At 44.2% G+C, this 14,225-nt stretch overlaps 1 protein-coding gene and 3 non-coding genes across 5 annotated transcripts in view; all 4 read left to right on the top strand.

The window, feature by feature from the left end:
- NCAPD2 (non-SMC condensin I complex subunit D2) overlaps window positions 1–14,225 on the top strand; it is a 66,634-nt gene that overhangs the window by 7,909 nt on the left and 44,500 nt on the right. For both annotated transcript variants that reach the window (XR_012221597.1, XM_073552939.1), the window contains exons 5-14: window positions 1,025–1,206; window positions 1,314–1,453; window positions 1,814–1,941; window positions 4,376–4,499; window positions 5,437–5,584; window positions 5,691–5,888; window positions 6,266–6,400; window positions 11,356–11,443; window positions 11,544–11,712; window positions 11,790–11,905. Coding sequence is in view for 1 of the 2 variants with exons in the window: in XM_073552939.1 (XP_073409040.1) it covers window positions 1,025–1,206; window positions 1,314–1,453; window positions 1,814–1,941; window positions 4,376–4,499; window positions 5,437–5,584; window positions 5,691–5,888; window positions 6,266–6,400; window positions 11,356–11,443; window positions 11,544–11,712; window positions 11,790–11,905 (1,428 nt within the window). In the remaining variant the exon portion in view is untranslated. The remainder of the gene's footprint in view (window positions 1–1,024; window positions 1,207–1,313; window positions 1,454–1,813; window positions 1,942–4,375; window positions 4,500–5,436; window positions 5,585–5,690; window positions 5,889–6,265; window positions 6,401–11,355; window positions 11,444–11,543; window positions 11,713–11,789; window positions 11,906–14,225) is intronic.
- LOC141056341 (small nucleolar RNA U85) lies at window positions 1,493–1,760 on the top strand. Its single transcript, XR_012221616.1, has one exon. It is a non-coding gene; the product is annotated as a small nucleolar RNA U85 (small nucleolar RNA).
- LOC141056340 (small nucleolar RNA U85) lies at window positions 3,572–3,880 on the top strand. Its single transcript, XR_012221615.1, has one exon. It is a non-coding gene; the product is annotated as a small nucleolar RNA U85 (small nucleolar RNA).
- On the top strand, window positions 4,826–5,116 carry LOC141056339 (small nucleolar RNA U85). The gene has a single exon (XR_012221614.1). It is a non-coding gene; the product is annotated as a small nucleolar RNA U85 (small nucleolar RNA).

The raw sequence follows: 14,225 nt of genomic DNA, 5'->3' as shown, positions 1-14,225 counted from the left end.
TATGTGTTGTGTGTAGTGTGATGTTGTGTTTCTGCGTTTGATGCAAAAAACTTACCAATTGTGAGCCCACTCCAAGTGTCTGTCCACCCCTTCCTTCTTCTTCTGGGAGCTCCTCTTCATCTTGTGAATCCTGTTTTGAAATAAAAGGCAATGAATAGACATACAGTATATTACAGAGATGATGGATTTTGGAAATAAAAACTTACCGTCAAACGCTGACGATGCGAGGGAGGGCTCCCAGAAGATGATGTGCTGTCTTCCTGGTGGCCACACTCCATGCCTGTGGGTGGTGTTCCAGCTGCTGCCATTGCTGCTGCTGCTGCATCTATTGGGCGGCTGTTGAATAAAGAGAAACAAAGGGCCAATGAATATCTTGATATTCAATAGCCCTAGTTTGGAGGAATGGGGGATTTGATAATTACCGTCTCTCATCTGCTGCTGGCCTCCCCTCCTCAGCATGTTGCATTTGCTGCTCCATTTGGGGTGGTGGTGGTGCTGATGGTGCTGCAGTGGTCTCCTGCTTCGCTTGGTTGCTTTCTTGGGTGGCATGTTGGGTGTGGCTGTGGGTCCCACTGTCTTGCTTTTATATGTCTTGTGGGCAGAGCTACTGAGCATGCTCAGACCAAAAAAACCGGATCCGGCTTTCGCCGGATCAGGCGCATTGCGGCGCTCATAGGCTTTCATTGTGTGAAAAAGACGGACGCGCCGGATCCGGCGTGTCCGGCTTTTTCGCCGGAGACAAAAAAACGTTACAGTAGCCGTTTTTTCCAGACGCCGGATCGCGACACATTGCCGGATCCGGCGAAAACCGGATGAAACGCATGGCCATCCGGCGCAAATGCAAGTCAATGGGGGGGAAACCGGATCCGGCATTGCATTTCGCCGGATCCGGTTTCTGTCAAAAGCGCCGGATCGCGCCTGACGGCGAAAACCTGATGTGTGAAAGAGGCCTTACTTGTCCATATATTTTTTTTTTTTTTTTTTTTTTTTTTTTTTTTTTTTTTTCCTTCTTCCTCCTTCTTAGCCAATTCTCAGCATGCGAGTGAGCTTCCCTCCGTCCTGGAGGATCTGTCTCTGGCTGCAGCGGAGCGTAATCTCCACCTGAACACCCTGAAGATGAACTGCTTCCTCCTCTTGCATCTTGTGGAGGCATTTGAAGTTGAAACCTATAAAGCTTCTTTGGGAAATGTGGAGCCAAGTGGGAAGGTACTGAAGGGGCTGTGCTTTACATATTGTTTTGTGTTTTTTTTTGTTTTTTTTTCTTTTTTGTACACTTGCTCACTTTTTTTTTTTTTTTTTTTTTGCACCTTCAGGGGAGAAAAGCAAAGTCCAAAACTGATGGCTTTTTGTGGGAAAACGAGAGGGAAAATGTTCTGCAAACAGTCACTCATCTTCTTCAGCTGGATATTCGCCGGCTCTGGAACATGTCACTGATAGAGGAGGAATTCATCAGGTTTGATTTACTTTCCTGGACATTATGAAACTCTTTCTTGCTATTTGATTCCCAAGATGAATGGTGGTTTTAGTCTTCTGGGTTTGCGCTTTGCTTGTTGCCTTCGGTCTGTAATCTTGGTGGTTGTGGAGAAGTTTCTTGCTGCCGCTGTAAGGCCAGACCAACATCAGCATTCATTGCTGGTCCTCCTCAGCCATATTCTGTCTACTAGAGTGTGTGGCAGAATCTGAGAGGATCTACAGTCTCTGCTGGGATCTAGGGAGGGCAGTGGGAAACGTGGGCACCTACCACTGGTAATACTACAGCAAGATAAAGACTATTCTCTGACCTTCATCGTGGTAATTTTGACTTTTTCCTCAGTATGGTTACTGGTTGCTGTTACAAAATGATGGAAAACCCAACTATTGGAGCACAAAAGAACAGGTCCCTGTGGGAATCCTTATCGCACCTCCTTGGGGCGGCTGTGAAACGCTCAAATGACACCCTAAGTAAGTCACTAAAGGAGGGGAGCAAAACCTGTAGGGTGAGAGGAACCGCATGACCAGCTTTGTATGCTCAGTGCTTTAAGTAACTTGTACAGAACCTACCATGGAGAAAGGTTTACTATGCAGTTCAGGAATTAAAGGGATTATCTGGTGCCGTCCACATCAGAAGTGAGTGATGCCAACTATGATACAACCCGCACATCTGCCAAGGTGCATGCATTAAAATGGGGCAAGTGCACAATACTTCCCAATCGTATGCTTCTCGAGGGTCGTAATGTTGGCAGCACTTGCTTCTGATCTTGCATTGGATACCACAAATTGTTGTCTTGAATAATGATGCCTAATGTGTTGGCAAAAGTCGAACGTATGAAATATATATCTCATGGGAATCAGAAATAGTGCGAACATATAAATCCCTTAAAACAAATTATTTATTTTATACATTAAAAAACACCTATCCCAGTGAAAAATGGCCAATGCCAAAAATAACCAGACCTACACTGGGATGCTACATAGCCCTACTTTTAGGCTCACTGATGCCTTCCTAGCCGTGGAGGTTGGCACCCTAAAAACGAGAATTGGCGCCCCCACTCAACGTGGACTATCCCTCACTCCCCTACCAGTCCCTATTCAGACAGGAGGGAAAACAATAATCTGATAGTGCAGAAATGAAACTTCAGAATGCCCTAAGCTCAAGCAAAACCTCAAACAGTTGATGTTGTCCTGATAAAACCCCCACACAGGGGTATATTAACCAATAAATTGCTTGTCATATGTAGGTATGCCCTTATGATATTATAGCAATGAACATTAAAGTTGCCTTAGGCTACAGTAGGACCCCAGGATACTATTTAAAGATAAAAAATCTAATACCGCCACATCATGACCATATGTGACAGACTAATATGTCCAACAGACAGATAATACAAACTAACCCCTCTCAAGGGTATATTCTGAATCATAGTATAATAAACATAGTCACTTATGTGCAGGACAACCCCGACGCGTTTCCCCGCATGTAGCGGTTCATCAGGAGGATCAATCAATAAACGTCATATCCATATATGATACCCAGATGAGAGGGGTTAGTTTGTATTATCTGTCTGTTGGACATATTAGTCTGTCACATATGGTCATGATGTGGCGGTATTAGATTTTTTATCTTTAATAGTATCCTGGGGTCCTACTGTAGCCTAAGGCAACTTTAATGTTCATTGCTATAATATCATAAGGGCATACCTACATATGACAAGCAATTTATTGGTTAATATACCCCTGTGTGGGGGTTTTATCAGGACAACATCAACTGTTTGAGGTTTTGCTTGAGCTTAGGGCATTCTGAAGTTTCATTTCTGCACTATCAGATTATTGTTTTCCCTCCTGTCTGAATAGGGACTGGTAGGGGAGTGAGGGATAGTCCACGTTGAGTGGGGGCGCCAATTCTCGTTTTTAGGGTGCCAACCTCCACGGCTAGGAAGTTATCAGTGAGCCTAAAAGTAGGGCTATGTAGCATCCCAGTGTAGGTCTGGTTATTTTTGGCATTGGCCATTTTTCACTGGGATAGGTGTTTTTTAATGTATAAAATAAATAATTCGTTTTAAGGGACCTAATGTGTTGGCAACCTGTGTCTCCTGCCACGTGATGAGCTAAAGGCAAATGTGAGTCCCTTGTCTCCTGGGTACGTCCTCTGCTCATGGCCCTCGGTCTGTAATCTTGGTGGTTGCGGAGAAGCGTCTCGCTGCCACTGTAAGGCCGGACCCACAGCAACATTTATTGGTGGTCTGTCTTTGCTTATCTAAACTGCGCATCCAAGTGTGAGGCTGCAGTTAAAGAGAAGACCTACAAAACGGATCGTGGCCGTAAAACGTGGGGGCAGAGCAGAGGCTGTTACTCAATGGGGGATGGGGAAACATGATCGTGAATCTTTGGTAATCTGATGGCATTACTAAAATTGTGATTTGATCAAAGTTAATAAAACCCTCGTGCTATGCCAAACTTGACATCCAGATTAAAAATGCCTTTAATGGTAGTAAAGCTGCATTATTGCATGACATGTAGAGTGCAGACATTTTTATATGTTCTGCTGCTCCTGGTGTACACTCTAAATGTGCTGTTACCGGACTCTGATGTTTGTCGCTCTTTGTTTTGAGTAGAGTTGATGTGAATGGAATTGCTGGACAGTCTGCGACCGTCGGTGTTGCCCTGAGAACCGATTCCTACCAACTGGTATCTGCAGCCTGTTTGATTAGTTGGCCTGACGCTGCGACATGGGTGAGTCAATGATGACGTCGCGCCAGGCCAATTGGTTTTGAAAAAAAAAAAGTGGATACCAGGTGGCAGACGGCTGACGGCCACAGATTCCTGATCTGGCCTCTGGATCATGTCCTGCAAATCAATTCGCCGCTGCTCTGGTCTTGAGTGTTTACTGCGTCTTTAGGTGTCAGTGTGAAGGTTATCCAGCTTCTGCAGCACTTTGATCATCTGGCCCCAGTACTCGTCCATGCTGTCACTCTTTGGGCAACAGAATATGGAATGAAATCTTTGGTGGGTGAGATCATGAGGTGAGCGGCTGCACTTTGTCTGGGACCTTGTCTTGCTTTACAAGTGTCTACTATTTCCTCTACTTAATGTAGCAGACTTATCAATAATTTCTAAGTTTTAGACAGTGCAAACTTTGATTAGTCTGAAAAATGCACCAAATTATCAGAGGTTAATGCCTTTTGATTGATCCGCCTATGTAAGACTGTGCCATAAATGTGCACCACCCTTCTGGTGCATTGCTTTTGCGCACAATGTCTTGATAAATATTCAATGTATCTCTATAATTTATATATTTCTATTAGTAAAATAAAACCTTTTTAAGGTTCTGACCTTTTTTCTCGCATCAGCCACATGATGAGTCCAAGGCGAATGTGACTCCGGCATCCTCTGGGTTTAGCCCTTCGCTCGTTGCCTTCGGTCTGTAATCTTGGTGGTTGTGGAGAAGTTTCTCGCTGCCGCTGTAAGGCCAAACCCACAGCAGCATTTATTGCTGGTCCTCTGTTCTGCCCACGTGAGTGTGTTGGCAGGGGTTGAGTGGACCTACAGGATGGTTGTCTATTAGAGGGCTGGGCAAAGGGCGACACTCGCTAAGAGCGGTGCGGAGACATGAGCACATATCTTTGGTAATCTGATGGCTGTTTGGGGAATTTTGACTAAATTTTACATTATTGGTTTGTCCTTTTTTTAGCCATTTTCGCTCTGTGCCTGTTATGTAATGTCGTTTGCTTAATCTGCCTGATTTTTAGACTTTGGTTTAAGTTTACATCACCTACTTGTTGACTGACTTGTGCCAGAAATGTGCACCGCACTTCTAGTGCATTGCTTTGTTCACTGGGGACTTGATAAATATTCCCCAATTTATCTATAATAAAAATATAAACCCTAAAAATGCAACTTGCTAAAGTGTTAATGGTGTTTTTTTAATTTTTTTTTTTTTAATTTTTTTTTTTTTTATAGAAAGATTGGACAGAAGTCATGCCAGGATCTCTCCCGGGAAACCACTGCGGTGAAGACATTACATACATTTATAACCCAGCTATCAGAGAGCATTCCTGCCATCATGATGCCTAATATTAGTGTTCTTTTGGATTATCTGGATGGAGAGGTAAAATTTTTGAACTTTTCATTTTCTAAATAAAAAGGTCATGCTTTTGGTGAAAACTGCAGTAAGCAAGCATACTTATTTTCCCTGTTCTCTCCTCAAACCCTAGCCATACATGATGAGAAACGCAGTACTGACTGTGATGGGAGAGGTTGTTATTCGTGTCCTCAGTGGAGACAATCTGGACGACTCGGAGAAAAACACCAGGGACAGTTTCCTGGACACTCTGCAGGATCACATTCATGATGTCCACACTTTTGTTCGTTCTTGTGTGCTGCAGACTTACAATCGTATTGTGCAAGAAAAGGTGTGTGTCGTATTCTGCACGGTTATAGGAAACCTGTTAAGTCTCAATGTGATGCTAGGACTGATGTCACTTTGGTGTCGCTTTCCTAACATGGGCTGCAATGTACGGCCAGGCTGTGAGTGTCCTTACCTGAACTCAACAGCCTCTTGGATGCCTATGTGACTGAGTTCAAGTCAGGAATCCCACGATCAGTCCTTGCGTCACTGACCTCGACACATGGATGTGAACGCAGTCTTAATGTTAGAAGCTTTATGATGTCTTCTGCTCCCTGATATTGCATTGCTCATTGAAGGCAAGCCTAACTTGCCACTGGTTTAACTCGATGTTGTGTTCTACTGGCATGTTTACTTGTGGTCTTTCCAATCTTTGTCTTCCAGGCTCTACCGTTGTCTCGTTTCCAGTCGGTAGTCACACTGGTGGTCGGTCGTCTGTTTGACAAGTCTGTGAAGGTCTGCAAAAATGCCATTCAGGTTCTTGCATCCTTTCTTGCTAACAATCCTTTCACTTGTAAGGTAAGTTTCCAATACTAGAGAGAGATTATATATATATATATATATATATATATATATATATATATATATATATATATATATATATATATATATATATTTATTTTTTTTTTTTTGCATGCAGCATAGGCTGTTAAATGTGAAGGTTTGTGTTTGAATAATACCTGTTTTAGTTCATGTCCATGTTAATTATTCCCTTCCCTATGACATGGTCTCAGTAATGCAGTCAGTGACTTAGGGCCCTGTCACACATGGCGATCTCACTAACGAGATCGCTGCTGAGTCACAGGTTTTGTGACACAACAGCGATCTCACTAGCGAGATCGCTGTGTGTGACAGCGATCGGCCCCCTGCTGGTATCGCTGATCGCTCTTGGAAAGCCCTGGACATTTCTTTGATCGCTGGTCTCCCGCTGGCCAGCACGCATCGCTGCGGGAGACCAGCGATCAGCTGGTAACTAACAGGGCTGTGGAGTCGGAGTTACTTTTGGTTGGAGTCGGTAGAAATGTACCGACTCCGACTCCAGCTTTAAAAAAAATGTATTAATATTTCATAATTGAACTTTCATATGAATTTTATAAATGTTACTCAAATATATATGTTTCATCAAACTATGAACAACAGTGATAAGCAGTTCTGCTGGAGATAGACATTTCTTAATTCTTGTGTGTCACTGTTCTCCACTGCCCTTATCTAATCTTATACTTGGTTAACCTCATGCTGCCCCAACCCCCCTACTTACAATGTATGAAACTGAAAGTGAAAATGTGTTGCAAATTCTTAGTAGTAAAGCTCCTCCTCTAGACTAGATCATACTAGGTGTGCGTCTTCCAAGCATCTCACAGCTGCCTGCTACTCAGAAGAGGAAGACTGTAAGAAGTATTATCCTTTCAACAAACTTTGCATCAGTTAACTGTGAGTACATGAGGAATAATAACAGTATTACTGACCACTATATCAGTTGTACGACCTGGCAATAATTTTGTACAATTGTTTTTAGGAAAAACAATTGTCATTTGGATTGTGAATGCAGAATTAAAAACCTGAGTGTCAAAGAAGCATCACATTAAATCAGCTGTATTTGAACATTTCACCATCACTCAAGATAGAAAACATTGTCTGTCAGTGTATGACAAATGATACAGATGAAAACAAATGCTGTGAAGCCAAGATGAGTGCATATTCAGGCAAAGATAAAAATGCTCCTACCAGAGCTTCTAATCTAAAGAGACATTTACAGCGCTTTCATCCAGAAGTACTGAAAGCAGTGGATGAGAGAGTGCATCCAAACCAATGAACCAGTGCCCAGCTCTTCCAGCCAAACAAAGGAGCAGAGAACTTTGCAGCCATCAGTTGCAAGATATTTTGTCAGTGACAAAGTTACTGTGACAATGACAGTAGATACATTTAAAAAACATCATAGAGCTTGTTGTAAAGGATAGTGTGCCTATTTCATTATTTTCACGACCAGCTTTTATGTGTCTGAATGGGGAAATGGCCCGCAAGCTTGGTGTTTCTCTGGAGAGAGAGAGTATTAGAAAATTAGTAATCGAAGAAGCTTTTAAACAAAAGGAAGAACTTAAAAAAACTCTCAAGGGATGCTTTCTGTTTCTTAAAATGGATGCCTGCACACGTCACAGAGTGAACTATTTTGCCATCAATGTCCGATTTGCTTGTGACAAAAATGAAATAGTTACCAAGACATTGGCAGACACCAAAAAGACACCAAAGCTCATCACACCAGTGAGTTTCTCCAGGTCTTGGTGGAAAAGGTTCTGCAAGACTATGAACTTAAAGAGCAAGTTCTTTCTGTCGTAACTGACAATGCTTCAAATATGATAAGTACTATTAAGCTAATGAATGAGAGTAATGATGGTGACCAGCAGCTAGAAGAACATTCTGGGTCCACAGACACAGAAATGTTTGAAATAGAGGAACACAGTATTGTAACTGAGGAGCAAACTGAAGTTGCTTCAGATGAACAGCAACATGATAGTTTAGATCTTGTTGAAACTGTCAATGTTCTTTCATTCATCACATGCGCTGTGTTGTGCATACGCTACAGCTGGCTATAAGAGACAGTCTGCAAGAAGGACATGCTGCTGCACTGATTGGCAAGGTGAGAAAATTGGCTACTGTTGCCAGAACCCCTAAAGTTGACTCAATTTTGAAGAGACGTGCTGGAAAAGGGGCAATTATTGATCAAGCCACACGATGGGGCAGTACTTACTTAATAATTCAGCGCTTGGTTGAACTGAAAACCTTTCTTGTAGACATGGCTAACCCTCAACTGACGCTAAATGAAAGTCGGTGGAATCAGGTGACTGAGCTGGAAAAATTGCTAGAGCACCCATTTACAGTGACTAAAAAATTACAAGCAGAGGACTTAACTCCAGGTATTTTCTTAAAGGAGTGGAAGAACCTGATGTTTTGCCTGTCTCAAAGAGGAGGGTTAATTGCAAGTGGCATTGCTACATCAATGAAACGGAGAGAGGAGCTACTATTACAAAATAACATTCTTTTGGCAGCTGTTTATGTAGACCCAATGCATCGGATTCTTCTAGATGATCAACAGCTAAGTAAAGGAAAAGAAGCTCTGTTTGAAATAGCAGTAAGGATGAAAGGGTTGCAGAACAGTCAGGAGGAACAAGAAGAATTTGGTCGTCCTGTCACATCTTCACCCTCATCATCAACTGATGAAGAATTTAATTTCGAAAAATATTTGGATCACAAGGACCGTGCAAAGCGTTCCCGCATAGAAGAAGAGTCATCCCCATCAAGGAACACAGCCAGTACATTTCAGCAGAATTTTTCATGTGCACTAAAAGAAATTGAGAAATTTGACCGTTCATCAAAAATATCAGTGCAACAAGCGATTCCTCTATATCCTGACATTGTCAGAGATGTTGCCCGAGTGGTTACTGCTTTGCCACCAACACAAGTTAGTGTAGAGAGGTTGTTCTCTGCTCTCAAAATAATTAGATCAGATTTGAGGGCATCCATGAAGGAGGATCTGACAGAGGCAATACTTTTTCTGAGGACAAATTTATAGATTTCTTCTTATTAACTGCATAAAAGTGTTTATTGCATATTTACTTACAGTTTAGAAAAGTTTATAAAAGTTATTTGCTATATTCTAATTGTATTCTAATGTAGTTTTTGCTCTAAGTGGTCTGATTACTTATATGATGGTGAGAAACTGAATAAGCACGATGTTTAATATTTTACAACAGTAAATTTGTTATGAATTGGCCATTTATGAAGGAGTCGGAGCCTGATAAAATCCAGGAGTCGGAGTCGCAACTGTGGCTTACCGACTCCACAGCCCTGGTAACTAACGTACACATCGGGTATCTAAGGGGCGTGCGTCCCTTAGAAACCTGATGTGTACCTTAGTTATCAGCGCGCTGGTTACTAAAGTACACAGACGCCACGCGCTCGGCATCGCTGGTGCTGATTGCTGGTGAAGCTGTCTGTTTGACAGCTCACCAGCGATCCTGACATGTTGATATCGTTGTCTGGATCGCTGGTGAGTCGCTATGTGTGGCGGGGCCCTAAAGCGGGAGTCACACACAGCAATCTCGCTAGCGATATCGCTGCTGAGTCACAACTTTTGTGACGTAACAGCAATCTCACCAGCGAGATCGCTGTGTGTGACAGTGATCAGCGAGCGGCCCCCCCCCCCCCTGCCGGGATCGCTGTAAGAAACCTCTGGACATGTTTTTCGTCGCTGGTCTCCCGCTGGCCAGCACGCATCGCTGCGTGTGACTGGCGGGAGACCAGCGATCAGCTGTAAAAAATAGAATTAAAATAAATATTGTTATTCTCACCTTCCGCGTCCCGCGCAGCATTCCTCTCTCCACGCTCCGGTCCCAGTAATCCTTTGCACGAATGACCGCAAGACTTCGCGCTCCCGCGAGACTGTGACTCTCGCGGTCATTCTCGCAAAGGATCACTGGGACCGGAGCGTGGAGAGAGGAATGCTGCGCGGGACGCGGAAGGTGAGAATAACAATATTTTTTATCTTAATTCTATTTTTTACAGGGATGGCAAGCGATGCCGGGCGCTCGGCATCGCTGAGCTGATAGCTGGTGAAGCTGTCTGTGTGACAGCTCACCAGCGATCACATAGCGACTTACCAGCGATCCTGACACCTTTATCGGTATCGCTGGTAAGTCGCTGTGTGTGACTCCAGCTTTAGACTTGCTGTCCACTGATTGTGGGGTCTGCACTGTATGAGAAGCAGCCTCTGCCTGTGATGGTTTCCTCCCTGTCAGCTCTGAACAGCAGGAGGCAGAGGGGATGGACTGAAACTGTAATTTGTAGGAAATGGAGATTCTGCACACACATATGTAGACCGTGTGAGTCAGGAAAGCTTATTGTATGGTCTTCTATATCACTGCCCTCTTATAAAGCAGAAATGAAAACTTCTTTTGCGTGGGGGGATAGGTCCAAGATGTCTGTAAGGATTTCGTGGATATCCTGTAGTCATGCTAACCTATTAATGCAGGACAGCATGGGTAGACTAGGATCAAACTAGAGGCTATGAGTGTCGTAATGTATGGATATATTTGAGATGAAGTATTTATAAGCCTTGGGTATTCAGTGCTAATTTTTCTTAAGGGGTCTTCAAAAAATATCGCACTGCTTACTGGCTACTAGTGTGTGCTTGAAGATTGACAGTTTGGATTCGTCAGCATTGCTGGTCTGTGCAGTGTGCTCCCCTGTGTTGCAAACGGGGGCTGCTTTTGGCTTTGCAGCATTGTAGGATCTGGTCAGCTTAATAACAGCGCTTACAGGCTCTACAGCAAAGGGTTTGCAAGCGTTGCTCTCCTTTCCTGGGAGACCGGCCACTGCTGATAAATTAGAGGTGGCCGATAATGTAGCTTTTTTTTTTTTTTTTTTTTATGGAGTGCTAGATTAGATAATTGAGCCCGTTTCATGACTTATGTTTGCAGCTCAGCAGCGCTGACTTAAAAGCTCCTCTAGAAAAAGAGAGAATAAAGTTGAAGGAACTTCAAGACAAACAAAGAAGAAAACCACCAGGTGTGTCCTCATTACCCGGGGGTCATAATGTGCATCGTATCAGTTTCCATTTGCCGCCTTGTCATTTCTGACCATCGCAGCGTCGTTGGCTATGTTTTAGTGGTGGTTATATCTGCTGAAGAGGAGTGGGAAGCCATGCTGCCTGAACTGCAGGAGACCTTGGATGGCCTAGACCAGCAGGAGGATGATGATGAGGAGGATGCTGAGGTGGGCTCTCCCCAGCAGCTGTGTGAGCGTGCCTTCAGCCACCTAAAGAGCAACAGTTACAAGTTAGTGGCGCTGGACACTATATAGGCCTCAATAAGCTTCTCTCAGCATTTTATGCTTACATTGTTTGTATTTGCAGAAACGCCATCAGATTGGTGAAGAAGGGCATGCGGCTCTTCCCTGAAGGCCCTTTGTTTTCAGTGAAACAGGAGGAAGACACGGAGCTGATGACTATTCTGGAGAAAATATTTACTGGTAATGTGTGGTGGTCTCTGACTATGGTGATAGCATTGCTGAACGCACATTTGAGAATTAGGCCTGAAAAAAACCAAAATACAATCTGCATGGACATGTTCTTCTGATAACACTAGAGGGATAAAGCGGTGCTCACTGACTCTTAAGGGTGTTGGTGCTTAGAAGAAAATGGTATCAGAGAACAGAGAACGTCGGCACTGAACTGAAAACTTATTGTCATATGTGACTCCAGAGGCAAAAATTAAACGTATGAAAAAACAAACATAAGGAAGAAAACTACCCTGATGATCTCAGATTAGTCCAGCAACGTTTCAGCTTAACTAAGCTTTTTTTTCAAGCGCAATCTGAGTGATATGGAATCGCTGCCTGGTGGGTTCAACCTGCGCCTGGTACCTGACCTGCGCAGACTGAACCCGTCAGGTACCAGGCGATGCTGAACACACCAGACAGCGATTCCATATCACTCAGATTGTGCTTGAAAAAAAAGCTTAGTTAAGCTGAAACGTTGCTGCAATAATCTGAGATCATCAGGGTCATTTTTTTTCCTTATGTTTGTTTTTTCATATGTTTAATTTTTACCTCTGGAGTCACATATGACAATAAATTTTCAGTTGAGTGCCAAAGTTCTCTGTTTGTTCTTCTGATAACACTGACATTCTCCCCAAAGTATCTGGAGCAAAACTAATGCAGGAAAGCCTGTGTCACTTATACGTGGAGCCTGACTCCCTATTTCCAGAGATCCGGTTCTTACAAAACTGAACCTACTAATCGCTCTGAGATTTTAATTGAAGATAACAAGTCTTGTTGTATTGGGCAGACATATTCCTTAGAACTGATTTGCACTTGATTAATATTCAATGCAGGGGGTGGCTTGCTTAATAATAATCACCAGTCCATGTTCTCCATGTACGAGAATGGAAATCTTTACTGAAAGAACAGTGCCTGTGAAACAAATTGAAAATTGAAACCTAGTGTTACATGGTCATTCAGATTTGGCAGTATTGTACTAAGAGTTTACCATTGGGCAAAGTACTAGAAAGTTCTGAAACTTTATTTTAGGCTCTGTGCACACGGTGCGGATTCTGCTGCGGATCCGCAGCGGATTTGGTCCTGCGGATCCGCAGCAGATCTACAGGTGATGTACAGTACCATTATTGGCTATGTTAAAAAGAAAAAAAAAAAACCCGCTGTGCACATGCTGCGGATTTCAGGTGGAATAAAAAAAGCAGCATGTCACTACTTTTGTGCGGTTTTGCTGCAGTTTTCCACCTGCTCCATTCTACAAATCCGCAGGTGGAAAACCGCACAAAAACGGCAGTAAAAGCGCACAAAAAATGCACTAAATCTGCAGGAAAAATGCAGGTCATTTGACCTGCAGATTTAGTAAAATCCGTGCGGAAAGATCCGCGGGAGGATCCGCACAGTGTGCACATAGCCTTATACTGCTAGTCCTAGATGCAGAACTTTTTATTAACAATTACTTTGTGCTAAAAATTTTGGCTGTGTTTGGTCCCTTCAGCTTCATTTAAAGGGAACCTGTTAGCAGGATTGTGCACAGTAACCTACAGACTGTCAGGTCGGCGCCATTATACTGATTAGAACTGTATTTTGGTTGATGAAATCCATCTTGTGGTTGTTTTTTAATCTTTATTTCCAGGACGTCCACCTGACAGCACCATGGAGGACGTCGTCCTCCTTTCAGGGACAGGAAAGCACACGAGAGGTTAAAAGGTCCCGTCCCACCCCCTTTCCCTCAGTGTCTTTCCTGTCCCTGCATGGAGGGACACGCGAGAGGACTGCTCAAGAGCTTACCGAAGGGCCCAGGGGGATCGGGCGGCCAGTCCAAACCTTCCCCCTGTCAAGACGCCCGGGGCCAAAACTTCCCGGTGGGGAGTCCCTCTGCCCCAAAGGCCAAGAGCAGGACGACGCTCCTGGAGGGAGCCGCTCCTCCGGTGGGAGGCTCTCGGCTCCAGTCAGCGGCCGCCGTGGCAGTCGAAGGCCGGTCCCCTGCAGGCAGCTGGCCGTGCGGTCGCCGTTGTCACAAACGGAGGCCGCAGGCGGGGCTAGCGTCTGGGCAGGAAGCGGCCGGCAAGATTCCCAGCCTATCGCGTGAAGACGCGCGTCACAGCCGGTGACGTCACGTTCCGGGTTTGAAACACAGCGCGTGCTCCAGAAGCTCAGCGTCTCCCTGGAATCGATCACGGCAGTAATGGACGCAGAGGCTCCGGCGAATGGAGGGTAAGTGCGCCTGGCGCAGACGACCCTCCCCACAGCCATCCCTGCAGCCCAGGACGACGGACCTGACTATCCCTATCTTATA

This window comes from Dendrobates tinctorius, unplaced genomic scaffold (assembly GCF_039654945.1).
Source record: "Dendrobates tinctorius isolate UK_male_01 unplaced genomic scaffold, ASM3965494v1 ptg000196l, whole genome shotgun sequence".
Classification (NCBI taxonomy): Eukaryota; Metazoa; Chordata; class Amphibia; order Anura; family Dendrobatidae; genus Dendrobates; species Dendrobates tinctorius.
Note: the sequence above shows the minus strand (reverse complement) of the source record. Positions and strands in the feature narration are given on the sequence as shown.